Source organism: Centrocercus urophasianus, unplaced genomic scaffold (genome assembly GCF_019232065.1).
Source record: "Centrocercus urophasianus isolate 14NV4802_14NV808 unplaced genomic scaffold, USGS_Curo_1.0 seq_10, whole genome shotgun sequence".
In the NCBI taxonomy this organism is placed as follows: Eukaryota; Metazoa; Chordata; class Aves; order Galliformes; family Phasianidae; genus Centrocercus; species Centrocercus urophasianus.
In genome coordinates this window covers 75113580-75135968 of record NW_024884142.1, presented here as the reverse complement: position 1 = coordinate 75135968, position 22389 = coordinate 75113580, and the positions used below count along the sequence as shown (strand labels likewise).

The 22389-nt window shown below is 35.1% G+C and overlaps 1 protein-coding gene across 1 annotated transcript in view; it reads left to right on the top strand.

Moving 5' to 3' along the window:
* Positions 1 to 22389, top strand: part of KIF6 (kinesin family member 6) — a 140013-nt gene that overhangs the window by 40674 nt on the left and 76950 nt on the right. The window contains exons 11-13 of the mRNA XM_042821733.1: positions 9428 to 9533; positions 10383 to 10524; positions 12463 to 12675. Of these exons, the coding sequence (XP_042677667.1) occupies positions 9428 to 9533; positions 10383 to 10524; positions 12463 to 12675 (461 nt within the window). The remainder of the gene's footprint in view (positions 1 to 9427; positions 9534 to 10382; positions 10525 to 12462; positions 12676 to 22389) is intronic.

Here is a 22389-nt window from a genome sequence, read left to right as displayed (position 1 = left end):
TTGTGGTCAGTGGTACTATATCTAAGTGGAGGGCTGTGTGGCAGTGTCAAGCAGTTAACCCCAGGAGCATCTGCCCTGGGACCAGTGTTCTTTAACATCTTTATTGATGATCTGGATAGTGAGATTGAGTGCCCCCTCAGCAGGTTTCCCGATGACACAAAGCTGAGAGGTGCTGCTGAGACAACGGAAGAAAGAGATGCCATCCAAAGAGACCTGGTCAAAATTTGAAAAGTGGGCCTGTGTGAACCTAATGAGATCAGTTAGGCTGAGTGCAAGGTGTTGCACTAGGGTTGGGGCAACGTCGGGTATGTGTACAAGACGGGGAGAAGAACTCATTGAGATTAGCTCTGTGAAAGATTTGGGCGTTCTGATGGATGAAAAAGTGTGTGACTGCAGCCTGGAAGATGAACTGCATCCTGGGCTGCATCGGGGTGGCCAGAATGGTGAAAGACATGATTGTCTCCCTGCTCCTGTGAGGTCCTATCTTGATTGTTGCATCCAGGCCTGGGGCCTTCAGCACAAGAAAGATGCAAAGATATTGGAGTGGGTCTGAAGGATGGCTATGAAGATTTTCAGAGGGCTGGAGCACCTCTCCTATGAAGAAAGGCTGAGGGAGCTTGGGCTTGTTTAGCATGGGGAAGAGAAGGCTCTGGAGCCATGTACTGCACTTAAAGAGAGGCTATGAACTGGAGGGAGATGGTCTTTCTACTTGGCCAGGTAATGTTAGGAGAAAGGGCACAGTTTTAAGCTAAGAAGGAAGATGTATGTTAAATGTTAGCAGGAAATTGTTTTACTTAAAAAGCGATTAGGCACTGGCACAGGCTACCCAGAGATGTTGTGGATGCCCTATTGATGGAGCTGCTCAAGACCAGGTTGGATGGGGCCCTGGATAGTCTTATCTGGAGGGTGGCATCCCTGTCCATGGCAGGAGAATTGGTGCTAGGTGATATTTGAGGTCTCTTCCAAACCAAGCCATGCATGACTCTATCGAAAGATCTCTCTGTATTTCTATATATATCTTTCATTTAGTGACAATATTTGTGGTCATGCTAGGTTAGGCCTCTCTAAGCATCCTGTCACTATTGGTTTTGAGCACTTACAAATATCAATAGATAGCTTTTAAGTTTTCGGTCTCTGCTGAGAGTCTTTCGATGTATGATGTAGCAAATATTTACGAAAATTCTGTATGTGGAGACTGAGTTTGGAGCTACTTATTATCTGCAGACTTTGCACAAATTGAATAAATACAAAAATGAGTAATACAAACAGACATATAGAGATGAATAAGGGCTGAAAAAGTCATTATTTACTATTGCTGGAAAATGCTTATGTTGTGGTTTGCATCTAGTTTTGTATATACAATGAAGCATAAATATTAAAATGTAGATCAGACTTATAACAAGCAGAAGAGGGAAAGGAATATGATATAAGTGATAATGCAATATAGTGTGCTGCACAAAGATGTTGACGTAGTCTACCTAGACTTCAGCAAAACCATCACAGTGTTCTCCTGGAGAAGCTGACAGCCCACAGCTTCAATAGGTGCACTTTTTGTTGGGTAAAGAACTGGCTGGATAACTGGGCCCAGAGAGTGGTGGTGAATAGAGTTATATCCATCTGGCAATCAGTTACAAGTGGTGTTCCCCAGGGGGATTACTGGGGCCTGTCCTGTTTGGTATCTTTATTGATGATCTGGAAGAGGGCTTTGAGTGCACCCTCAGGAAATTTGCAGATGACACCAGCTTGGGAGGAAGTGTTGATCAGCCTGGGGGTAGGAAGGCCCCGCAGAGGGACCTGGACAGGCCAGGTTGCCAGGCTGAGGCCACTGGGATGAAGATCAACAAGACTAAATGCTGGATCCTATGCTTTGGCTACAACAACCCCATGCAATGCTACAGGCTTGGAGCAGGGTGGATGGAAGACTATGTAGAAGGTGGCCGAGAAGACCTATGGTATGTTGGCTTGTATCAGAAACAGTGCTGCTAGGAGTGGCAGAGAAGTGATCCCTATGTACTCACAACTGATGAGGCTGCATCTCCAGTACTGTGTTCAGTTTTGTACCCCTCACTGCAAGAAAGACACTGAGACACTGGAACATGTTCAGAGAAGGGGAATGAAGCTGGTGAAGGGCTGGAGCACAAGTCTTATGAGGAACATCTGAGGGAACTGGGATTATTTAGTCTGCAAAAGAGGAGGCTTAGGGAAACCTTATTGCTCTCTCCAACTACTTAAAGGAAGGCTGTGGTGAGGTGAGGGACAGACTATCTTCCCGTGTAACTAGTGATAGGACTAGTTGTACCAGGGAAGATTCAGGTGGGATATTAGGAAAAAAACTTCTTCCCCAAAAGAGTGCTTTTGTATTGGAACAAGATACCAAGGGAAGTGATGGATTCAGTGTCCTGGAGATGTTCAAGAAACATTTAGATGTTGTATTAAGGGGCATGATTTAACAGGAAATATTGGTGATAGGTGGATGGTTGGACTGAGTGGTCTTGGAGGTCTTTTCCAATCTTGGTGATTCTATGATTCACCTTATTCAGCCACTACATAATGGTGGTTCTTATTTGTGTCATTACTGTAGGACATTCCAGACTAATTTCTTTTTTTTAGTTTCTGCCTTTTTAATGTAGCCTGAAAGGAAATTATTAAGATCATTATGGATTTCTAATGCTATTTAGACATTTCTGCTTAGTTAAGATATATTCTGTTCAAACTTATGTGAACTGGTATGTCAGCATGCATAGGTATGCATATGTCTGTATGTATATAATTCAAGCTTACATGGTTCTTTTCAAAAGACAAACTTCATCAGAAGTATTATTTTAAACAAAGTGTTACTAAATACCACCGTTATCAAAATCAGTTTTAAATGTTTTATTCTGATTCTTCGTTTCAAGGGAGGTTGTCTTCCAGAATTATTCTGTGCCAATTTAGGTATGTATTCTTTAATCTTTAATGCAGATGTTTAAAGGTATAGAACTTCAAAAACTTCAAGTTCTAAGTACATATTTATCTTTTTGTCTCTGCACAAGTTCTTATCTCAGGGGCTTTTTAGTAGAAGATAAATGCTAAAATGAATCTAAATGTCATGACTACATATGTAGAACCCATACTTGCAATGGTTATGATAATACAGTGGTTGTGATAACAGGTTTTTGCTTCCTATGTGCATTGCAGGAAGGAAATAATTATGGTAGAAATAACTATTATTATGTTAAACAGAATTTTATATTTTTCTTACATAGCTTTGTTCCACTTGCTTACTTTAAGAGCATTCAAAGTAGTGGGCTGCTCACTGCAATTCAGATTGCTAGAATTATTCAGATATTATGTGAATAAACTATAGTTGATTCTTTTTTTCCTCACTTGATGCAAAGAAGTGTCTTCAGGATTTTTTTTTTTAATTAATGGAAGGGGGAAAGTGTCAAATACACTTTCCCCATAACCACTATAGTGTCACTATGTCATCCACATGTTTACCACAAAATGGAAGACAAATGCTCTTGTCTTTAATTGAGAATGCTAAATGCTCTTGACTTTGGTTGTAAATGCTGTATCATAATACAACACGAGTGATCAGTTTTGTGAATAAAACTGCAGCTGTCTAGAATACTTACTTCAGAATTCTATGTAAAGTGGTAAGTGCTTCATTATGTCATGTTTTTGGTTTTACTATTTTATTTTCATAAATGTTAGGCATACACATTCTGCTGCTCTCATTTTGTGTATTTGAAAAGCATAGCATAAAAAATAGCAGCTCTGCTATGTAAGTGGTTCATAACGTAGTTCATAAAATGCTTCCAAAATACTTGCTTTGGGTCACACAGTCTACTTCCTCAGTAATGAAGGTCTGATCTCTTAAGTATTTCTTTAAGCTAAAGAATGAATTTAGTTTAGTTTAAAGGGGAAAACAAAACAAAGCAATTTGCACTATTAAAGAAATTGCATCATCACAGGCTTCTGCACTATAGTTGAGAACAGAGTGAAATGGTATTGAAATCATTTTATTTATATTTTTTCATGAGAAGCATGCCAGAAGTAAATGGAAGAGTCCTTTTTGTTGGAGTCATTTGGGATTTTTTGTTGTTGTAAATGAGCTCACTAGCAATTTAGTGTGTGCCCAGAAAGCCAGGATTTCTAAGCAAAGCCCTGTGCTCCAGAGCACCCACGCTCCCAGAGCCTTTGCCAACTGGAATTCTCTGGTAACAGGGATGGAAGTCCTGGCTTAGCACTTCTATTTATTAATAACTTTACCTTATTTCTTTCAGATACATATGTTATAACTGAAGCTTCTATTTTTTACTTCAACAGTCATATAATGTTCATCCTACTCATTTCCTGGATTTCTCATTACTTTTTTCTGTCTTTTCCTGTTTCAACATTGTGACATCTGTATGCTATCATGGCATTAACAATATTGCACTATTCTACAGTATACAGCTTTAACAGTTGTGCTTAAGCTGTTCAACAAATGGTTCCATTTACAAAGCAGGGCAAATTGTATTATTTGTTGATGTCAGTGTTCAATTTCTGTTGTAAGGTGAAAGAAATAGAAATCTATTACCTTGCCTTTTGTCAGCACAGCTTTGCAAACAGCTAGCAGAAATTAGCAGGCTGACTGGCATACGCTGCATTCAAGAGAAGCTACCTTAGCTGTAGAGTAGGTTTAAAATGTTTCACAGCAATATTTAATTTAGATGCCTGATTTAGAATCCTGCTAAAGTAATGTTAAAAAAAAAAAAACCACGATAAAAAACACACAATACAAAGAATGAGGACATTCTTTTTCTTTTATGCTACACGATATTTAGTGTCTGCATTAAAAGAAGTTCGGATTCCTGTAACAGCTACTTGATTGGGATGATTAAAGTGTGATTATCTTAGTTTTATGTCGCTAATTTGTTCAAACTGGTCACCCTTTTGAAACAGTCAGAAGACAATTTAAAGTCATTATCAAAGATAACAGAGTTTGTTTTCTTATGGGGAGTAGGTGACAGAAAAAGGAGGGAAGGAATGGAGTGGGAAGGAAAGGAGGTGATGCATTATGTTGTAGTGTTTCTTTATGTATGTATTTAAGTATCACCTACCTGATATGTTTTTTCTCTTCAAAAACTCTCCACGCATAGCATTAGTTTAGGCATGTTTTCTCCTGCATGAGTCAGTCTTGGCTGTGTCATAGTCCTTTCCAAAACTCTCCTTGACTTACAGATCTAAATCTTTTCAGGAGTATGCGTTTCATCTTTGGAATTAATGTTTTTTGACTGTGTGGAAACTCTTCACATATGTTTGTCATATTGTAGCTGTCTTATTTCAAAGGATCTCCTTACATAAGGAGGTAGCAAAAATGTCGTCTTTTGCTTTGTCTTTTTCACAGATTTTTTTTGTTGTGGCTAATAGGAAGAAAATTTGATAGAAGGGTCAGCTCACCATCTGTCTGACTGACTATGCCACTTAGAATGGTTCCCAGGAGAAAAGTGGCAACTCAGAACCTAGCCTTTAGTCTCAGAATCTTACCTAAAAATAAGTGGATATTCTGCCACTTGAAGCAATAAATTAAGTTGAACCCACAATTTTTATCTGTTAAAATGCACTTGTTTGTGTAATTCAGTATCATTATTTAGAGACTTGCCTAGCACGCTTTTGGAGTTTACAGGATGAACCTGAACCTCACAGCAAATTCTTTACCATTGCTTGAATTCCTCATGCATACACAACTGATGTCTTAAGTTTGAAGTATACTCTCTTTAGACATTTTCATTATATTACAATTAGAAGCAGTAAGGGTTCTTCATCTTTCTTGTCCTGTAGTAGATTTTTTTCTGTTTTTAGAGCTCTATATAGGTATTTGAAGTAAAAAATGTCTGAAAATCTGTAGAAACAGAAGACACTTGAACTTGTTACTCTTATTTCCCTGCTCTAAAGAACCAAACTTATGTACAAATTTGCAGGGCTATATTACAAACTATCGTATAAATATCTTCTGTGGGAATTATATGATGACTTAGGACACCAGTTCCAATGCTTAATTATCGTTATCATTAATTCACCCAAGTGTTAATCCACTACATTTGAAGTTATACTGTTAATAGGGAATTACTGTCATGTCCACTATCCATTTCTACCCACAGTTTTTACTTGCCTGGCACTCTTCTCAGAGTTCTCAGGCTTGCTACCTGGCTTGGTGAGATATGTGTTCTAGGAACCTCTGAAGATAGACTCGTAATTTACTGACAGTTAGTTATGTCAATAACGGCATTTCTGAAGCAATGGCAGAGACCAATTTTCCATTTGGTCAGTCAGCCTGGCTTCCATAGAAAATTCCACTTAAAGTTTTTCAGGTTATCTCATAGCTTAATTGTATAGGAAAGTTATTGCAAATGTCTGTCCAGGTGAATAGACTTTTTAATTGTTGGTCTTAAGTCTTAAGTAGCTGTGTTAGCAGTCTTTCTATTCTGCTTGTCATGAAGTTCACAGCTTATACATAAAATTGGTTGTTCTTTATGTGAACTTAATTTTGATATGATATACAATGTTGGTAATCAAAGTTAAAAGGCAAACTTTCCCAGAAAGGAATCGTGTCACATTAAAAAAAGATCAAAATGAGTCTTTCCAAATATATATTTTTAGACCTCACATCCTACATGCTATTGAGAGCTCTAAACTTGAAGAATGTACTCTCAGTTGGCTAGGAGTGCTTTTCGGATGCGTTTTAATTGTGTGTACATGTGTAATTTACATGCTGGTTCATGGAAACGCAAGACTGAATTGGAAGTGAATTTGTTATTGTGGTTTTTTTCTTAACATGAAAGTCTGTTTTTTGATGGAAGGGTGAAATTGAGGTGGCAGAGTGCTTATCTTACCATTCCAGAGCCGTGCTACCAGAAAAGAATTGCAGGGAGTATAAAACATTGAGGATAGAAAACTTTTTTATGTTTCCTAAATTGTAAGCAGGTTTCATTACAAAAGAATTCCTGAAGAACAGAAAATGATAAGGGAGAAACCAAGTTGATAACGTAAATGCTGTCTCTGAGTTATGGTATTGTATTTGGTTACATTATTAGGAAGAATGCTATTAAAAGGGAAATTATAAAGACTTTAAGACTGATTCATAGTTGGTAAACAGAAACGACTGTTAGTTTAACAAGTTTCTACTTCAGCTATTTATCACTGCTTTTCTCAGTGTTCATCCCTGCATCAGGCTTGTTTTCATATAGATCATGGTACTGTTATTCAAACTCACCTGCTTCAGCACTGCAATACCTTTCTATTTATAGTGTGCTATTATATACAAGTATCAAAATGAGTTTAAAATTAATATCACAAATGATGTATGTATTTATACTGTTATATGATGTGTGTGTGTGTATGTGTATATATATATAAATGATGTATGTGTTCATACTGATACTGTTCCCTTGACATTGACTTAGAAAATTAGTTTTCTTTAATGGGCAGTTCTTAATCCTTTTTGCTTGTTGTATTTGCTTGGTGGTTGTTTTTGTGTGTGTGTGTGTGTGTGTGTGTGTGTGTGTGTGTGTGTGTGTGTTTCATTTTTTTTTTTTTTTAACTGATGAGCACTGAGAATAAGTACTTTGTTTACCATTTTCCACCAAAATGGGTCATTGTTTGATAGTTTCATGTTCTTCCTCCTTCAGGGAGTTTCAATTAGGGAAAATCATTCTTCCTAATTCAGCAGGGTTCTGGCACTAGGCTTTGGCACACTCTTGTTCCCAGTAGTGTAAGTTAGGCCTGCTGTTAGGGCAGAATGTAGCATTCCTTTAAGGAAAAATTGTTCCTAGAAGGAATTGTTACCGAGATCCTTAGAAAATTAAGATTAACTAAGAATGGAACAGCCTGCCTACTAACAATACTAATTATTAAAAAAAAAAAAAGCTTCATTAGTTTCGTATTTGTTTCCAGCAGAAGCAAAGATTTCTAACATTTCTCTTCTTTGGGCTGCTTTTTCCTAATTTCTGTTTTAAGAGGGCATGTAAACATTAACCTACACTAGCCAATATTATCACTGACATGATGGTGGTAACTCATCACTAGTAAATTTAAGGATTGATTACTCAGGGCTTTTTGAAAAGAAACTAGGACTAATGATTTTTCCAGGAAGCGCATACCTAAGAACATATCTGAGAGATCAATGGAATGGCATCAGGGCTGAACCAGAGGAAATAAATAAAAAAAAAATTTCATTACCGGTGTTTTACAGTTATCTAGTATACCTGAGATGAAAAAACTCCTTAGGAAAGGGATGTTGTTGTTTACCTCATGATTTCATATGATCTTCCTTTTGCCACAGATGCATGCCTCTAAACAGGCAGATAAAGCAAGTTTTTGTAGGGAGTTCTCTGTTAGCAATTTCTTGCTCCTCCTGACCATCTAGGCACAATATTTTTCATGTCTGGGCTATTTAATGTGATTTTTCTAGTTTGGTACTTAGTCATAATTCTTGAAACAGTTCTGTTGGAGGAAAAAGATTTAATATTGACTTATCTGCAATAGAACTGAAGACCAGAAGTTAGGTGACTATCTTTGAGTACAGTATGATTGGTAAGAAGAGAGTTATTTTCCACGTATTGAAGGTAACTGAATTAAAACCAAGAGCCTCTGTATAACTTGTTGCAAAAAGGTGTTTTTTTACTCTGCCTTTTTTAATAGGAGAATGACTTCTGTGTTTGATGTTCTGACTAGAAAATAGATTTGGAGTTGTTATTGTAGATGTAAAAATAGATATACATATAAAATTCTTAAATGTTTTATAACTTTACATGATTCTGTGGCCTAATTTTCATTTATTTCTATAAATAGTTTAAGAATATCCTCCTGTACAGAGAAGTATACAAATATCCTCTCCCCTCCTCCCTTTTTTTCCTGTTTGACTTTTCACACCGAAAAATTCTTGAAATGATACATAAATTTTAGAAAAGTGATTTTTATGTGTGAAAGTTTACTGACTCTTTTATCATAAAAGATGTTTTTTTTTCTTTTACACAAATAACTGCACATTAAAAAAATCTGATATTCAAAGCCTCTAAAAGTCAGGTTGCCATGTTTTCTGAAAGGACAGACTTCAGTTCATTTTAATTGTGATATGGCAAAAAGAACTGTAATTTGTATTAAAAAAAAAAAAAAAAAAAAGAGAGAGAGAAAACAAATTTCTTCCTGAAATCCTTCTTCCTTTAGTTCTAAAACCGTTAATTAGCACATGCAAGTATGTTTTGATACACAGTTACGGAATCTCCAGTATTGAAACCAGCTTTTAATATCAGCAATAAGAAGTACCATAATTGCTTGGACACTGGGGAGGCAAAAAAGGTAGCCTGCTAAAGTCAGTCATCTTGGTAAATCAGAATTTGACACATTACTTTAGAGTTGACTAGTTTTTTGTGATTTTTGTCTCTTAAAAATGTCTTTTCAGCTTGGATGAATTAATAGAAACATTTCTGGAAGATGATGATCCTGAAACCACTTTGGATGTTGGAGCAGATATGCGCAAGATCAAGTACTGCTTCACTTACTTGAAGGTATTTCTTTAAACATAGGTAGAGATGCAGCTGGGACTGCATGTACATTGAAGACATTCACAATTAAAAGAATCAAGTGATGCAGTATATTTGAGAGATGGAAAATGGTAAAACTGTGAATTGCATGAAGAACTAATAGAAATTTGGAATTTAATTGGAAAAATGCAGCAAGATTGTGTGAAAGGATCACAACTTGTACTAAATTGTAAGAGAGGACTGTAAGTTATTGGAATCAATCCATTGCAAGCTATTTGTAAGTGGGTTGATTTATCTGTGTATTCAGAATGCTATGATGTCCTTACTTTTCATAAACTATGTCAAAAGATAAAAATAATATTAAAGCACCATATGCTTGAATCCATTGCACAATCTTACCAGTGTAAGCACTTCAACTCTGAGGAAACAAGATATACTTGAAGTAGAAAGAACAGTGAGGTTAGTAGAGAAATAAGTAGAAGGCATTATACACTTTTTCTGTTTTGGGATGTTGTTTTATAACATAATAAGACATGCATTCCTGATTTAAATTTATTGTGTTTGAATAATTAGGTCTTATTTGCACTGTTAATATCGAAAATACCATGATGCTACAGAACACTGGAGTCTCACTTAGATAGGATATAGTAAACGTGAAGTATAGTAACAGTGAAAAACAACAAATGCAACTCATTCTGAACACCTACTCATGCCAAACATTTGCGTATAGCTTGATATAGTGGCATGATTTTATTCTCTCAAGGATGTATACAGACGTTGTTTTCCGCATATTTTCCAGTGAGTCACAAGAGAAAGTAAATACGTAGCTGGATGTAAAGTTATGAAAGTAATTTTATTTTTTTCTTCTGGTAGCTACGACAGAATCATTCAAAGGTTTCTGATGAAAAGCTGCTCTCACATCACATCTGTGAAGAAAAAGACACTAGCAAAGAAGCAGGAAAAGAGGAATTGAAAAAAATGAAAGAACTTCTGCAGCAAAGAGACAATGAGATCAGTATCCTTAGCAGGGGAAAAAATAATATTTGGGTTTCAGCTGATGTGGCTACAATGGTTTCTCTGTGTGTGAGATAGGAGTTGGCTGCATGAAATGAGTTTCTCTCTATTGACCCCACTGTGTTAAAGCAATTACTTGGTTTCCAAATTTTATGTGGCAAGACCCTTTCTTTACACCTGCTTCTATTTCAGTTGTGACCCAAACCAAAATCCTGGATCCAGGCACCACTTAGCTTTAGAGTGGTCCAGCCAAGATCCAAAGACTGCGAATAAACCCATGCCTAAAAAACTCTCCTCAAGCAAATTAGGCATTTTTCCCATAGAATGGGAAAATCTGATGCTATGTAAAGATCAATTTATTACCTTACAAAGAATAGAATTTCCTGTAAGTGTTATTTTTAGCCAAATGAAGTGCTGCTTTGGGGACTATTGGATTATGTACCTTTTGAATGAATATGAAACTTATACTCTTTACACGCATTTAAAAATTAAATTAAAGCTAAGGCTTTCTGCATATAAAAATATTAGAATACTTAAATGTGCTTTGTCCATTTCAGTGCCTCACAGCAGGCACAAGTATGTAGGTTGCAGTGAAAGCAATGTCTTTGTATTTGTTATAGTGTTCATGAGAATAAAAAGAGCACAATAGCAGTACTCGATAGAGCAAATTCTCAGCTACAAAGCAATATTTATTTCCATCATAGTCACCCTTAGCTATGCATTTTTGTCAGTAATGTACACTAACCTGCATGCTGTTCTTGTGAAGATCTGCAGCAATGGAGGGGACCCACTGTCAACAATGCTGACATGGGCCTCTTAATGCCTCACTGTGCCCACTTTCACTGTTTAGTCTCCATAAATGTTCAGTAAGTGCCAATGAATGTCAGTAGGTGTCTTTTTTTCCATGTGGAAGAATTCAATGACACTTTTTCTTCATATGCACTCCCATGTCAGATACCATTTTGCAAGACTGCTTATCTGCTGCCATTTGTTGCACAGCAACAAAATGTAACAGAATACTGGTGGGAAGGTTCAACTGCTACTGCCATACTACAGATATATATATGCCTCTGATGTCATGGGCTAACACTGTAAAATGAGAGGCATTGCATTCACTGCAGCTCTTGTATATCAAATTCAGTCTATCATTGTTCAAAAGCTAATAATTTGACTTGTGTGATAAAGTGGTGAGAAATATGAAAGCTTTATAGTCAAGAAATGAGGTTTTCTTGATTGTTCTTCAAACCAGGAGCTATCATAATAACTATACTGTACAGAATTTTATTATTGTCACCCAGTTTACTAATTTATCTTTCCTTAGATTTTTCTGTTCATTTAGAAAATTAATGAGGATTAGAATTAATAACACAATAAAATAAATTCAACAGTACAAAGAATCCTGTGGTTTTGGTTGAAGGCTCACAAAATTTTCCCTGTAAGACCTCTTGATGCTCTTAGCAAAACATATCTATATCATATACTTTTAGTGAATATATAACAGTGCATTTGCTAATTGCTGTTCTGCATTTTAGTAGACTTTCTTGTTATGAAAAGGCTACAGATGTGATACAATTTTCAGCCTAATTGTAAGTTAAGGGTTTCTCCTCTTCAAAAAACTTTGTTTATTAGACTTTAAATAGAATTTAAAAGAATTAAAAAGGGAGTCACACAACAGCAATCTTAATGGAGTTTTCATTTCTGTTTGACTGTAAATGCTCAACAGTTGTGTTCAACTTGTGAATTAATTAGTGCTTTTTAAAGATGAATCTCCTGTATGGAAAAAGCTAAGATGGCTGGATTTAATTTCAAACAAAATTCCTGACTTTAAATTCATGTTCACAAACAGGCTTCTAAATGTGAATTGTTGTAAGTCTTAAAGAAACAAATAATTGTTTTATTGAAAAGAGATTCTTAATTACTTCCTTAATATATCTTGCAGATATTCTGGTAAATATGCTAAAAAATGAGAGAAAGAAAACACGAGAGGCTCTTTTTCAGCTCAATGCTGCCTCTGCTGGTTCTACATCATTGAAGCAGTCTCATTCTATAAACTTAGAAGAAAGTCAAAACCCGCCAAGATTTTTTAGTCTAAAAGAAGCAAAAGATCTCAGCTCTTCAGTTCACAGGCTGCCTTTTCTTTCCAGAACTAAAGGTTAGTGTAAATTAAGCGAGTATTTATTGGGTTATTAAAATATGATTTTCAACATATTATTCAAATGCATAACAGAATAGGATTTTTTTTATTTTTAGTAATAGTAGTATTCTGCTAATTCTGGATACACAAATGCAGGGATACAAATTTATAGTTCTCTCAAGGTAATAATGGCTTTAACAAACTGATGTGAATCTTCTGTTGTATAGTTCTCCCCCCCCCAAAAAAAGTGCAAATTATGTTCTAGAACTTTAAATCTTCAAGTAAATTTGTTCTAGAAAAGGATTTTTTTTAGCATAACTCATAAAAATCACTAGAAAAAAAAGTTGGTTTCCCAGAAAATCTGGAAGTAATGACCTTTAGAAAAAAATAACCAGTACAGCAGGTATTGAAAGAAGTTTTGTGCAGGCGTTATTAATTGCACAGTATAGTAAAACATCAATAAATGCATTTTTCTTTCCAATTTTTTTGTAATCTTACAACCTATGAGAGGAATCTTACTTTCAAATGGAATGAGATTTCATTAATTATGCTTCCATCTCTGATATCAGATTGGGAACTTTCTGTGATTGTCATTAGTAGTTTTGCTTATACTATACTATTTAGGTGTCTGGGTTTTTTTATTCAGCCTTTTCAATAAAATATTGTGATTATTTCAATTATTTTTTAAAAAAAGTGATTAAATAAATTGAAGTCTTAGTTCCAGAAATGAAAGGTAGCTGCACTTTTGTGCATTTCAATAGCTCTATTGCAATTCTGCCTTTCTAGAGCAAGGACTTGGTAAGTATGAACAAATTCAAAATCTGCATTCTGTTGTATTTCAAAATAATAATTTACCATGTGATCCTATAAATAATATCCTTTCTGAAAAAAAAATTGAGCTGAACTGATAGACAAGGTGTTCATTTAGGGTAGCTAACAGTACCATTCGATATACATTAGTGTCATTTGTCAGCAGATAAGTTTGTATATGTGCAACTGATAAAAGATTTTAATCTAGCAGTAACGCCAATTTTTTCTTGTTATTCAAACTATACTGTAACTGTTCTGTAAAATATAGTAGGTAAACATTCCAGATTTTTTTTTTATTGAAAAAGAATTATTTTGGACATATGGTTGGCGAAGAGGACCTGTGACAATGAAGTATCTTCTTTGGCTAGAAGTAAATCTACCTGATTCCTGTCATGTTGGGATAATGAGTGTTTAGATAAGTGTCTGTCTGGACTGAGAAGATAATATGTTCTGAGATGAGAAGTTTTGTGTATGATTAGATTACAAATGTTCTGAAAATAGCTGTAAACGTGTCCCCTTCTTTCCAGTCTACTTTTCAATCTGCTTTGGGTCAGGTTCTGATACTCTGTCACATTCTATGTGACATGAAAACGATGCATCTTCAAAAGTCATGATGGCAAATGTGAACAGAGGAACACTCCCCTAGGGGACATCTTACAGTTAATAAAAATAATTAAAAAAAATATCAGCCATATTTCTCTGAGGGCTACAGATAAATAATAACTTTTTTTTTATTATTCTAAATGTCCATATTTGTCTGCACATCTTTCGAGGGGCCTGATGTTCTGCTGCAAGTCTAGTCAGTAATGTTGGCAGCATTAGGACTTTGAATGTTCTGTAATGTGTAGCTGTTATAATGGTAATGCTGTAAAAACAAAAAGTGTTTCTTAATGTTTGCATTATTGTTCTCAAGGAATACTTTAGAGTAACAAATGTAAAATAATAAATAAAACATAAATGTAGTAGAAACCATGTAAATAGCACAACCCACTCAGCCTTACCAGGATGCCTTAAACCCTATCTCTGGAGACCAACTGTCTTTGCAAGCATGTAACCAAGTTTCCATGCTCTCTCAATCTTTTGTCTCTATGAGAATGACAGCATTTTCCCTAATGTATAAACTATATTTTTCTTTCTTTTGTTTGATTTCTTAGAGTACTGAAAATAACAAGCTTCAGTGCATGTTCACATTGAAAGTATTATGTTCATAAGTTCTTGAAGAATAGTCAAATTGTTTTTCAGATCAGTTCGTAGTTTGAATGAGGCCAAGAGTCTGTCAAAAGAAGAGAAAATGTTTGAGAGTCAAATTCAGTTAAAAGAAAGCCGAACTATGGCTTGTAGTCAATTACATGATTTAAAAAGTAGTAATTGTAGAATCATAGAATGTCTGGGGATGGAAGGGACCTAAAGGACCATCTAATTCCCTGTAGTGGGTGGAGACATCACCCTCTGCACAAAGTTCTACCTAATGTGGCCTTGAACACATTCAGGGATGTGGCTTCAACAACTTCTCTAGGCAACCTGTTTCAGTGCCTCACAACTCTGTGAGTAAATAATTTCCTCCTAACTCCTAAGATTTTCTGCTCTTTTAGTTTAAGAACTGTTTTAGTTTAATTTTTATAATACTACTGTAAGATCAATATCATACATTTAAAAAAAAAAAAAGTCTTATCTACATTTACTTGAAGCATCCTGTTTTATCTGTAGGCAAGTTACTATTTTGAGATGTTTAGCTGCAATGCTCTATAAGATCTCAAGAGGTTATCACTGTTTTTATTGCATAATTTTGGCAGTGTAAAGATACAGTGGTATACTATCAGCCAAAAGCTGTCTGCTATATGTGATAATGATTGAGATATAGCTCTTTCCTTTTGAACTCAGACCTGGACACGTGCTGCAGACTTTATTAATCCAAAAATGTTCTACCCAACAATTAAGGCAAAGTGTTTTGAAAAAATACCACCTGGTGAAATGAGCATTAATTACTTTTGTGGCAAAATAACTTAGTTGATATAAGAGAATTAAAATAAGTGCATATGCTTGGTTAAAACCTACCTTTTGGCCTCCCAATTTCTGTATGGATTTGAGAAGTTTACTTTTAGTAATTGTAATTTTAGTACAGACTATCTTACAGAAATGTTGTTCTCAAGAGTTGGGAATTACTGCAGGCCTCACCAGGTCTCATAATTGATTTTTCTATTATTGTCTTGTAAATAATGTCTTGTAACTTGTAACTACATTACAAGTAACTTTCAGTAAATATTGCCTTGTAATGTAACTTAAAGAAATTTCAGAAAATTATACTGTCAATCCCAGAAATTATAAATATTGACTCATATGTCTTAAAAGATGAGAAAAAATACATTATTAGATTTCAGACTACATAATTTTGAAATATGAATAGGCAAAAAGCATTATTTATTATTAATATTCTGAAAAGAATATTTTCTTCTGCATGCCAGGTCTTCAGAAACCACTCATAACCTAATTTTTACAAGATTCTAAGGACATATTTAACTTTAGCTATGTAAATACCAATAGATTTAACTATGTGCTTACTATTTGATTGAAACAGCAACTCAAAAAAAGCAAATTGTTGGCTAATTAGCATGGATTGTATAAGTAAGGGAGTTACTATGCTGGTTAACTAAAATAGTGTTAACTGTTAAATATCTTTCTTTGCAAGTATCTTTCTTTGCATTTCAGAGTTGTTTAAATTAACAATTTGTGTTTACAAATTGTTAATTTCAAAATCCATATAAAACAACTTATGGCATGCAATAATTCTAGGCAGGTTTTCGTTGCCTAGTTTAATTTTTTTCTTTGTTTTCCAATTGAGTTTTTTAAACAAAAAGCATTAGTGGTATCAATAGGTTTTAGAATTGCTTATGAAAGTTCAGAGGAAAAGCATCCTAGACTAATAGTTCACATATTCATGATTTATTCTTCTGTATACTGTTTATGTATTTTGTAATGAATTTTTTTTTATCTAAAAGTGATAATCAGTTCAAAAGTCAACAATTTAAGTGCAAATAAGCACTTAAATTTCACTAGTATCCTGACATAAATATCTCTTAAGCTATTTAGCATTGCCAGTTTTAGCTATGATGGTATGGTTAGGTTGAGGTTGGATTTGACAGTCTTGAACATCTTTTCCAACCCAATCGATTCTATGATTATCCTCTAAAATTGCTTACTAATTGAGGGGATGGATGAATGGACAGGAGCTGTGTATTGTGAGGTGCATGTGAAAGAAAAAACTTAGTCTAAAAAACAAAATACTTGAGGAAATGAAAGAGGGAAAGGAGGAAACAAAGTCTTAAGAGTTCTGTTTGATTTGGGTTCTGCTTTCTTGCAGTCCAGTGATAATTGAGGAGAATTCAGAACTAGAGCAATCTATACCATGGATTTTTACAGTGGGTGCTTCACATATTTGTTAGATTTATCTGATGCTGTCTTTCTGTCACTTAGCTGTGAAATACTAGACTGGAATAATCTTGCATCTCTTCCCCTGTAGCGAAGTCTGTGAACTTTTTTTAGTTTAGCTCCTAAAACTTTTAATTTGTCTCCTGCTTTTCCTGTGTATCATTCTTCAATTTTGAAGTAAGAATTTACTTGATTTGATATCATAATTATAGTCAATGAATAGAATTTTTTCCTTATAACAAAGTTTTTGATATCCTCAGAAATATGTTAGCAAAAAAAAAAAGTTATATTTTGTCAACAAATCACCAGTATAAATGGTGGTTTATGTAACAGTGCTTATTCTTTAGTCTTTAAGAATCTATGAAGCACTGGCAAGTTGTCACCTTGATATTATGCTCTCTCTTTCTGAAAACGATGTCTTGTTTATGTACAAGTGACCATTGCGCATAACATAGGAACCAGCATATCAGCTCAAATTACTGTATTGCTGAGGATTTTCTGCTACGTTCTGTACAGACAGAGATGGATATTTCAGAAAGTTTGGATGATGACCAATCTTTGATGTTTGTCTTGACATTTCAACAAATAGAAAAGTTTGTGAGGTATGAGGTTCAAATTTCACATATTGCAAATCTCCAAGTAATATTCATAATCCTGAAGCTACGCATTCTTTCAAAATCAATTTGGACTATATGCATATGACTTGTTAATTATACACATCAAGGATACACAAGTGCAGCATCGTAGTAATGTCCTAGGTTTCGCTGAGGACAATGGGCTATACAACATTGAATTCTTCAGCTAAAAATTATATTGGTTTACTTGCTGTTAGATTTGTTGTTCTTGGATCCCAAGAGTCTTCTTTTAGGAGGGTGTGGTAGGTATCATTCTCCTGTGATTTAGTAAGGCAGCAGCACAACGCTGTTTAGATTGGAAGATTGCCTGCTGCTGCTATTTTGGCAAGCCAGCTCCTATCATTGAGGGCCTTTTACAGATTGTATAAGACAATTAGCTTAGAATGAGCAGACTAGAGCTTTTTATCTTAGTCCAAGTACTGTGAAAAAGGAGAATTTAATTTTCAGTACCCATTTTAATCGCAGAACACTCTAAATTATAGATCTGTAACTACATGAGTAAGAGTGCAGAATGTTTTAATATACTCAGTAGTTGTGCTGGTTGATTGCTATTATTTACTGCATCATGCTACCTTTTATGAATCTGAAAAAAGCATATCTCTCTGGCTGTGAATTTAATCTGTTTCAGATGAACATTCCAGAAAATGCAAAGATAGTAGCATAATAACTTGAGTTTTACAAAGGCTTCAATACTTATTTTTAGTAATTCACCTTATTGTAAAATCTATACTGCAGTTTTGTTGTTATTCATAATCCACAACTAGAAGAGATCTTATATTTAGGATTTCACACACAGAGTTGCTTATGGTCTTTCTCAGGAGATTGTGCCACTTTTACAAATAAGTAGTTTCAGGATAAATCAATGAATAAAGCAAGAAAATCTGACTTCATCATATGTCATTGGGGTGGTAAACATTCTGTTGTATTTTGACTCTTGTCACTTTATATCACTTTTCTTGTGCAAGCGACTCCTATTTTAAAATAGATCTGTCTTCTGCTTGCTTGTAACATGACTCTGTCAGTGGAAGATATGTATATCATTTTTCCTCCTGCTGAATTTCTTTCTACTGAAGTTCAAACATTTTTGTTGCCAGAAAACAGGGCTAATATTCTGACATTCAAAGAACAAAATAAATTGTAGTGATAGTTTCCAGTGGTTGTTTATGCTGATGATCTTTAGAGGAATTGTTTTATGCTTACAAAAGACTTTATAAGGATCATGTTCTGGTCATTTTTAGCCATTTCCTGTATCTTTAACTGAGAAGCTGTGAGGATATTTTAGTGTTTGGTGGAGAAATTATTTGCTATGCAACTCAGTCAGAATTGAATATTGCTTTTCACTTGGCAGTTTGCAAGCATGCTGAAAAAAAAATTTCTCCTGAAGGGCTGACAAGTTGACTTTAAAATGAGAGGTGAGAGATGCTTTCTATAAACAGATGGTGATTATGAACAGTGGGACAGTAGTGATGATAACACACCAACTGTTCAGTTCTGTAAGCTAAATATTTTCATCTTGTATTTAGACTTCTCAAAATATTTATCTTGGCTCTTTCATGTATTTATGTAATAATCTGGGGGAAATGCTTCCTTCTATTGTTGGAAAACCCACAGAAAACTCCCTGCTGGAGAGGATTGACTGAGATTTTCCATCGTAATCTATTCTGTGTCCTTTGTTCAAGAAAAGGTTTCAGTCCACTAGGGAAACTGTCTACTACACACGCGTATGTCTTGGGATCGTTTGCAGGTACTGTAGTAGCTAGCTGGGGACAAATATTCTGGCCCTGCGCTCATGACTGAGTTTGTCACCAAACAGATGTACCCATTTTAATGTTTTTTAATTATCAACGAAGCACACTGATGTACTTCAAACATTACTCAGGCTTATTCCTGATACTCCTCATTCCTCAGAATAGAATATATCTCCTGTTACAAGACCAGGTAAAAACACACATTCCAATTCATTCTCAAGCTGAACTTCTACCAGATTAGATGTAGTTGAATTTTTCACTGCTACTGATAAGAAATTTTGAAAGTTTTATGATGCTATACTTCTGATAAGTTTAACAAAACTATTTTCTGGTATTTTGAGTCACCACATTAACATACATTACTCCAATTCACAGAACTACTGGAGTTGGAAGGGACCTCTGGAGTTCGTCTATCCAAACTCCCTGACAAAGCATGTTTCCTACAGATGATTGAACAAATATTTAGAGCCCACCTGAACATCTCCAGAGAAGGAGACTCCACAATCTCCCTGGGCAACCTGTTGCAGTGCTCTGTCACCCTCACAGAATTTTTTTCTCATGTTCAGATAAAACTTGCTGCATTAGTTTGTGCCTTTTGCCCTTCATCCTGTCACTGGGCGCCACCAAAAAGAGTCTGGCTCCACTCACTTGATGCTAAAAGGACCTAGATGTACTGGTGGACTGTAGGTCAACTGTGAGTCAGCAGCGTGACTTTGTAGCTGAGAAGACCGATGGTATCCCAGGGAACACGAAAAAAGAGTATGGTCAGCTGACTGAGGGAAGTTATCCTCTCCTTCTGCTCTGCACTGGTGAGACTACATCTGGAGTACTGTATCCAGTTCCAGGTTCCTCATTTCATGTAAGACAAGGAACTTCAAGATAATGTTTCATTTCCCTTATCAGTCTACAAGTACTTTCCAGAATAAAATAGCTTTCTTTAAAAGGGTGGCAGAGCATTAGAACAGGCTGTCCAGAGAGGTGATGGAGTCTCTGGAGATATCCGTGTTTGGATGCTTTCCTGTGAAATCTACTGTGGGGAACATGCTTTGGCGGAGGAGTTGAACTTGGTGATTACCAGGGGTCCGTACCTATGATCACCTATGATTATGTGATTCTGTGAAAAGTACATTTGATTGCACTACTCTGATTGTACTTCCAAAAAATTTATTTTGTCTGAATCCACAGTAAATCCACTGTGAGTTTTGCTTGAGAAAGGACTTTGAATTGAACTTGCTGAGATTAGTGAGAAGTTAAAAATGAGTGGATTAAGAAGTGCTAGTCTCTAGAAATGTCCTTGTAAGCAACAAAAAAAAAAGATTATTTTTTTGTTACAAATAAATATCAATGTGTGCTTAAGATGTAAATTCACTTGAATTCTTGCAATTGGCATTTCATGCTAAAGTTCTGTTAGGATTTTTGTTCTCAACTGTTTATAAATACAAATGTAGAGGGTTGTGGTTTTTTTTGTTGTTGTTTTTTTTTTGTTTGTTTGTTTGTTTGTTTGTTTTTTTTTTTAAGGAGATGAAGCCCAGATTTTGCTTTTTTGGAGCTAGATCTCCATTTGCAACATCAAAGGCAGATTTGGTGATATGTAAGGATTTAATGAAAGTAAGGAGTACTTTAATTGATTTATTGGAAGCATGGAAACTTTATTATCTTCTACAGAAAGTGCTGTTATGTAAACCACTTACTACTATAGGCTGTCAAAATTTTTTTTTCCTCCATGTTTATTTGGTTTTACAAACGATTTCTGGTTTGTCTAAGATACTCATTGTGTTTTTCTCTCATTTTCTCAGCTTGGAATTTCTTCTGATATGGAACATATGTTTGGAAGCTTGTTAAAGATGCTTCTGGCAATTTTTACAGCTTTCCTATCAGTCTGCTTAGATGGGGAGTATTTTTACGCTAGTTTACTGTTCTCTTATCCACATTAGTCTGCTGAAATGTAACCTACTGTTCCCTGGAAATTCTCTACTGTTTCAAATCTTTTCAATTTCCTGATTCATTAGCCATTTTGGCTGCCTAAAAGTGATATTGGATTCTTTAGACTAAATCCTTGAGGATGTTTTTACTTTCTGTGAGTGACCATCTTCAACTCTTGATATTTTAGAGGAAAACCTGCTCCTGAAAGTTTCTGCATACTTGAATTGAGATTTATTTGCTTTATCTATTGACTTTCAAGTTTGGCAAATACATCTGTGAAATGTCTTCCATATTCTCATAATTAAGGTCATCAAACTCAAGAAACTACAGTGTTTTCTTAATGGAGCCACTACATGCACACTGCCTATGCACGTGGGTAATAGAAAAGACTGGTTTTTCCTTTTGGCTTAACCTTCAGATATTTCTATGCAGATGCATAGTGGTCTACTGAGCTATGCTGAAAATAGTCTTCAGTCATTCCCAGGGTCAGGTAGGAGCCGATCTAACTCTACTGTAAATTAAAGCAAATCTGAAAGTTGTATTGCTTACATAATAGAAAGTTATAGACAGAACTAAAATGATTCTTTGAGAACCTGTATGAAAGCAAGTATAAGTGATTATGGTCACTCTGTAACTCAAGTATTATAACTAAATCTTATGTTTACCAGTTATCCCAGTTCTTCAAACCATGTATCTGACTGAATACTGAAAGATGGTACCTAACATAACAAAGCTCTAAGACATCTACTTTTTAAATCATGCTACAGTGCTTATGATTTATTTTCTCTCTCAGATTAGTTTTCCTTGTAAAAATGACTTGGAGTGGTGAATCATTTGGTAACTGTGAAGCAAGGCATTTGTTAAGAGAGTTTGTTTTTTCCCCAATGATACTATGTATCATACTATGTAAATATTTATTTAATGTGAGCACCTTATCTGGTTTCCAGTCTTATACCAGACCAGTATTCAAATTAAGATAAGTTTCATTTTTTATTGTATATTCTAATGTCCAACTGTAATGTCAATTTTCTGTTGTAAGTTTCAGATTTGCTTTTGCATTTGGTATGTAATTTCAAGGCTTGTTGACTTGGTTACCTCCTGACCGTTGGGCTACTGCTGCCTCGATGCTGCTGAACTTGATTAATGTTGCAGTCTTAAAGGTTTTAGTGTTTATTGTCATTCTGTAATTC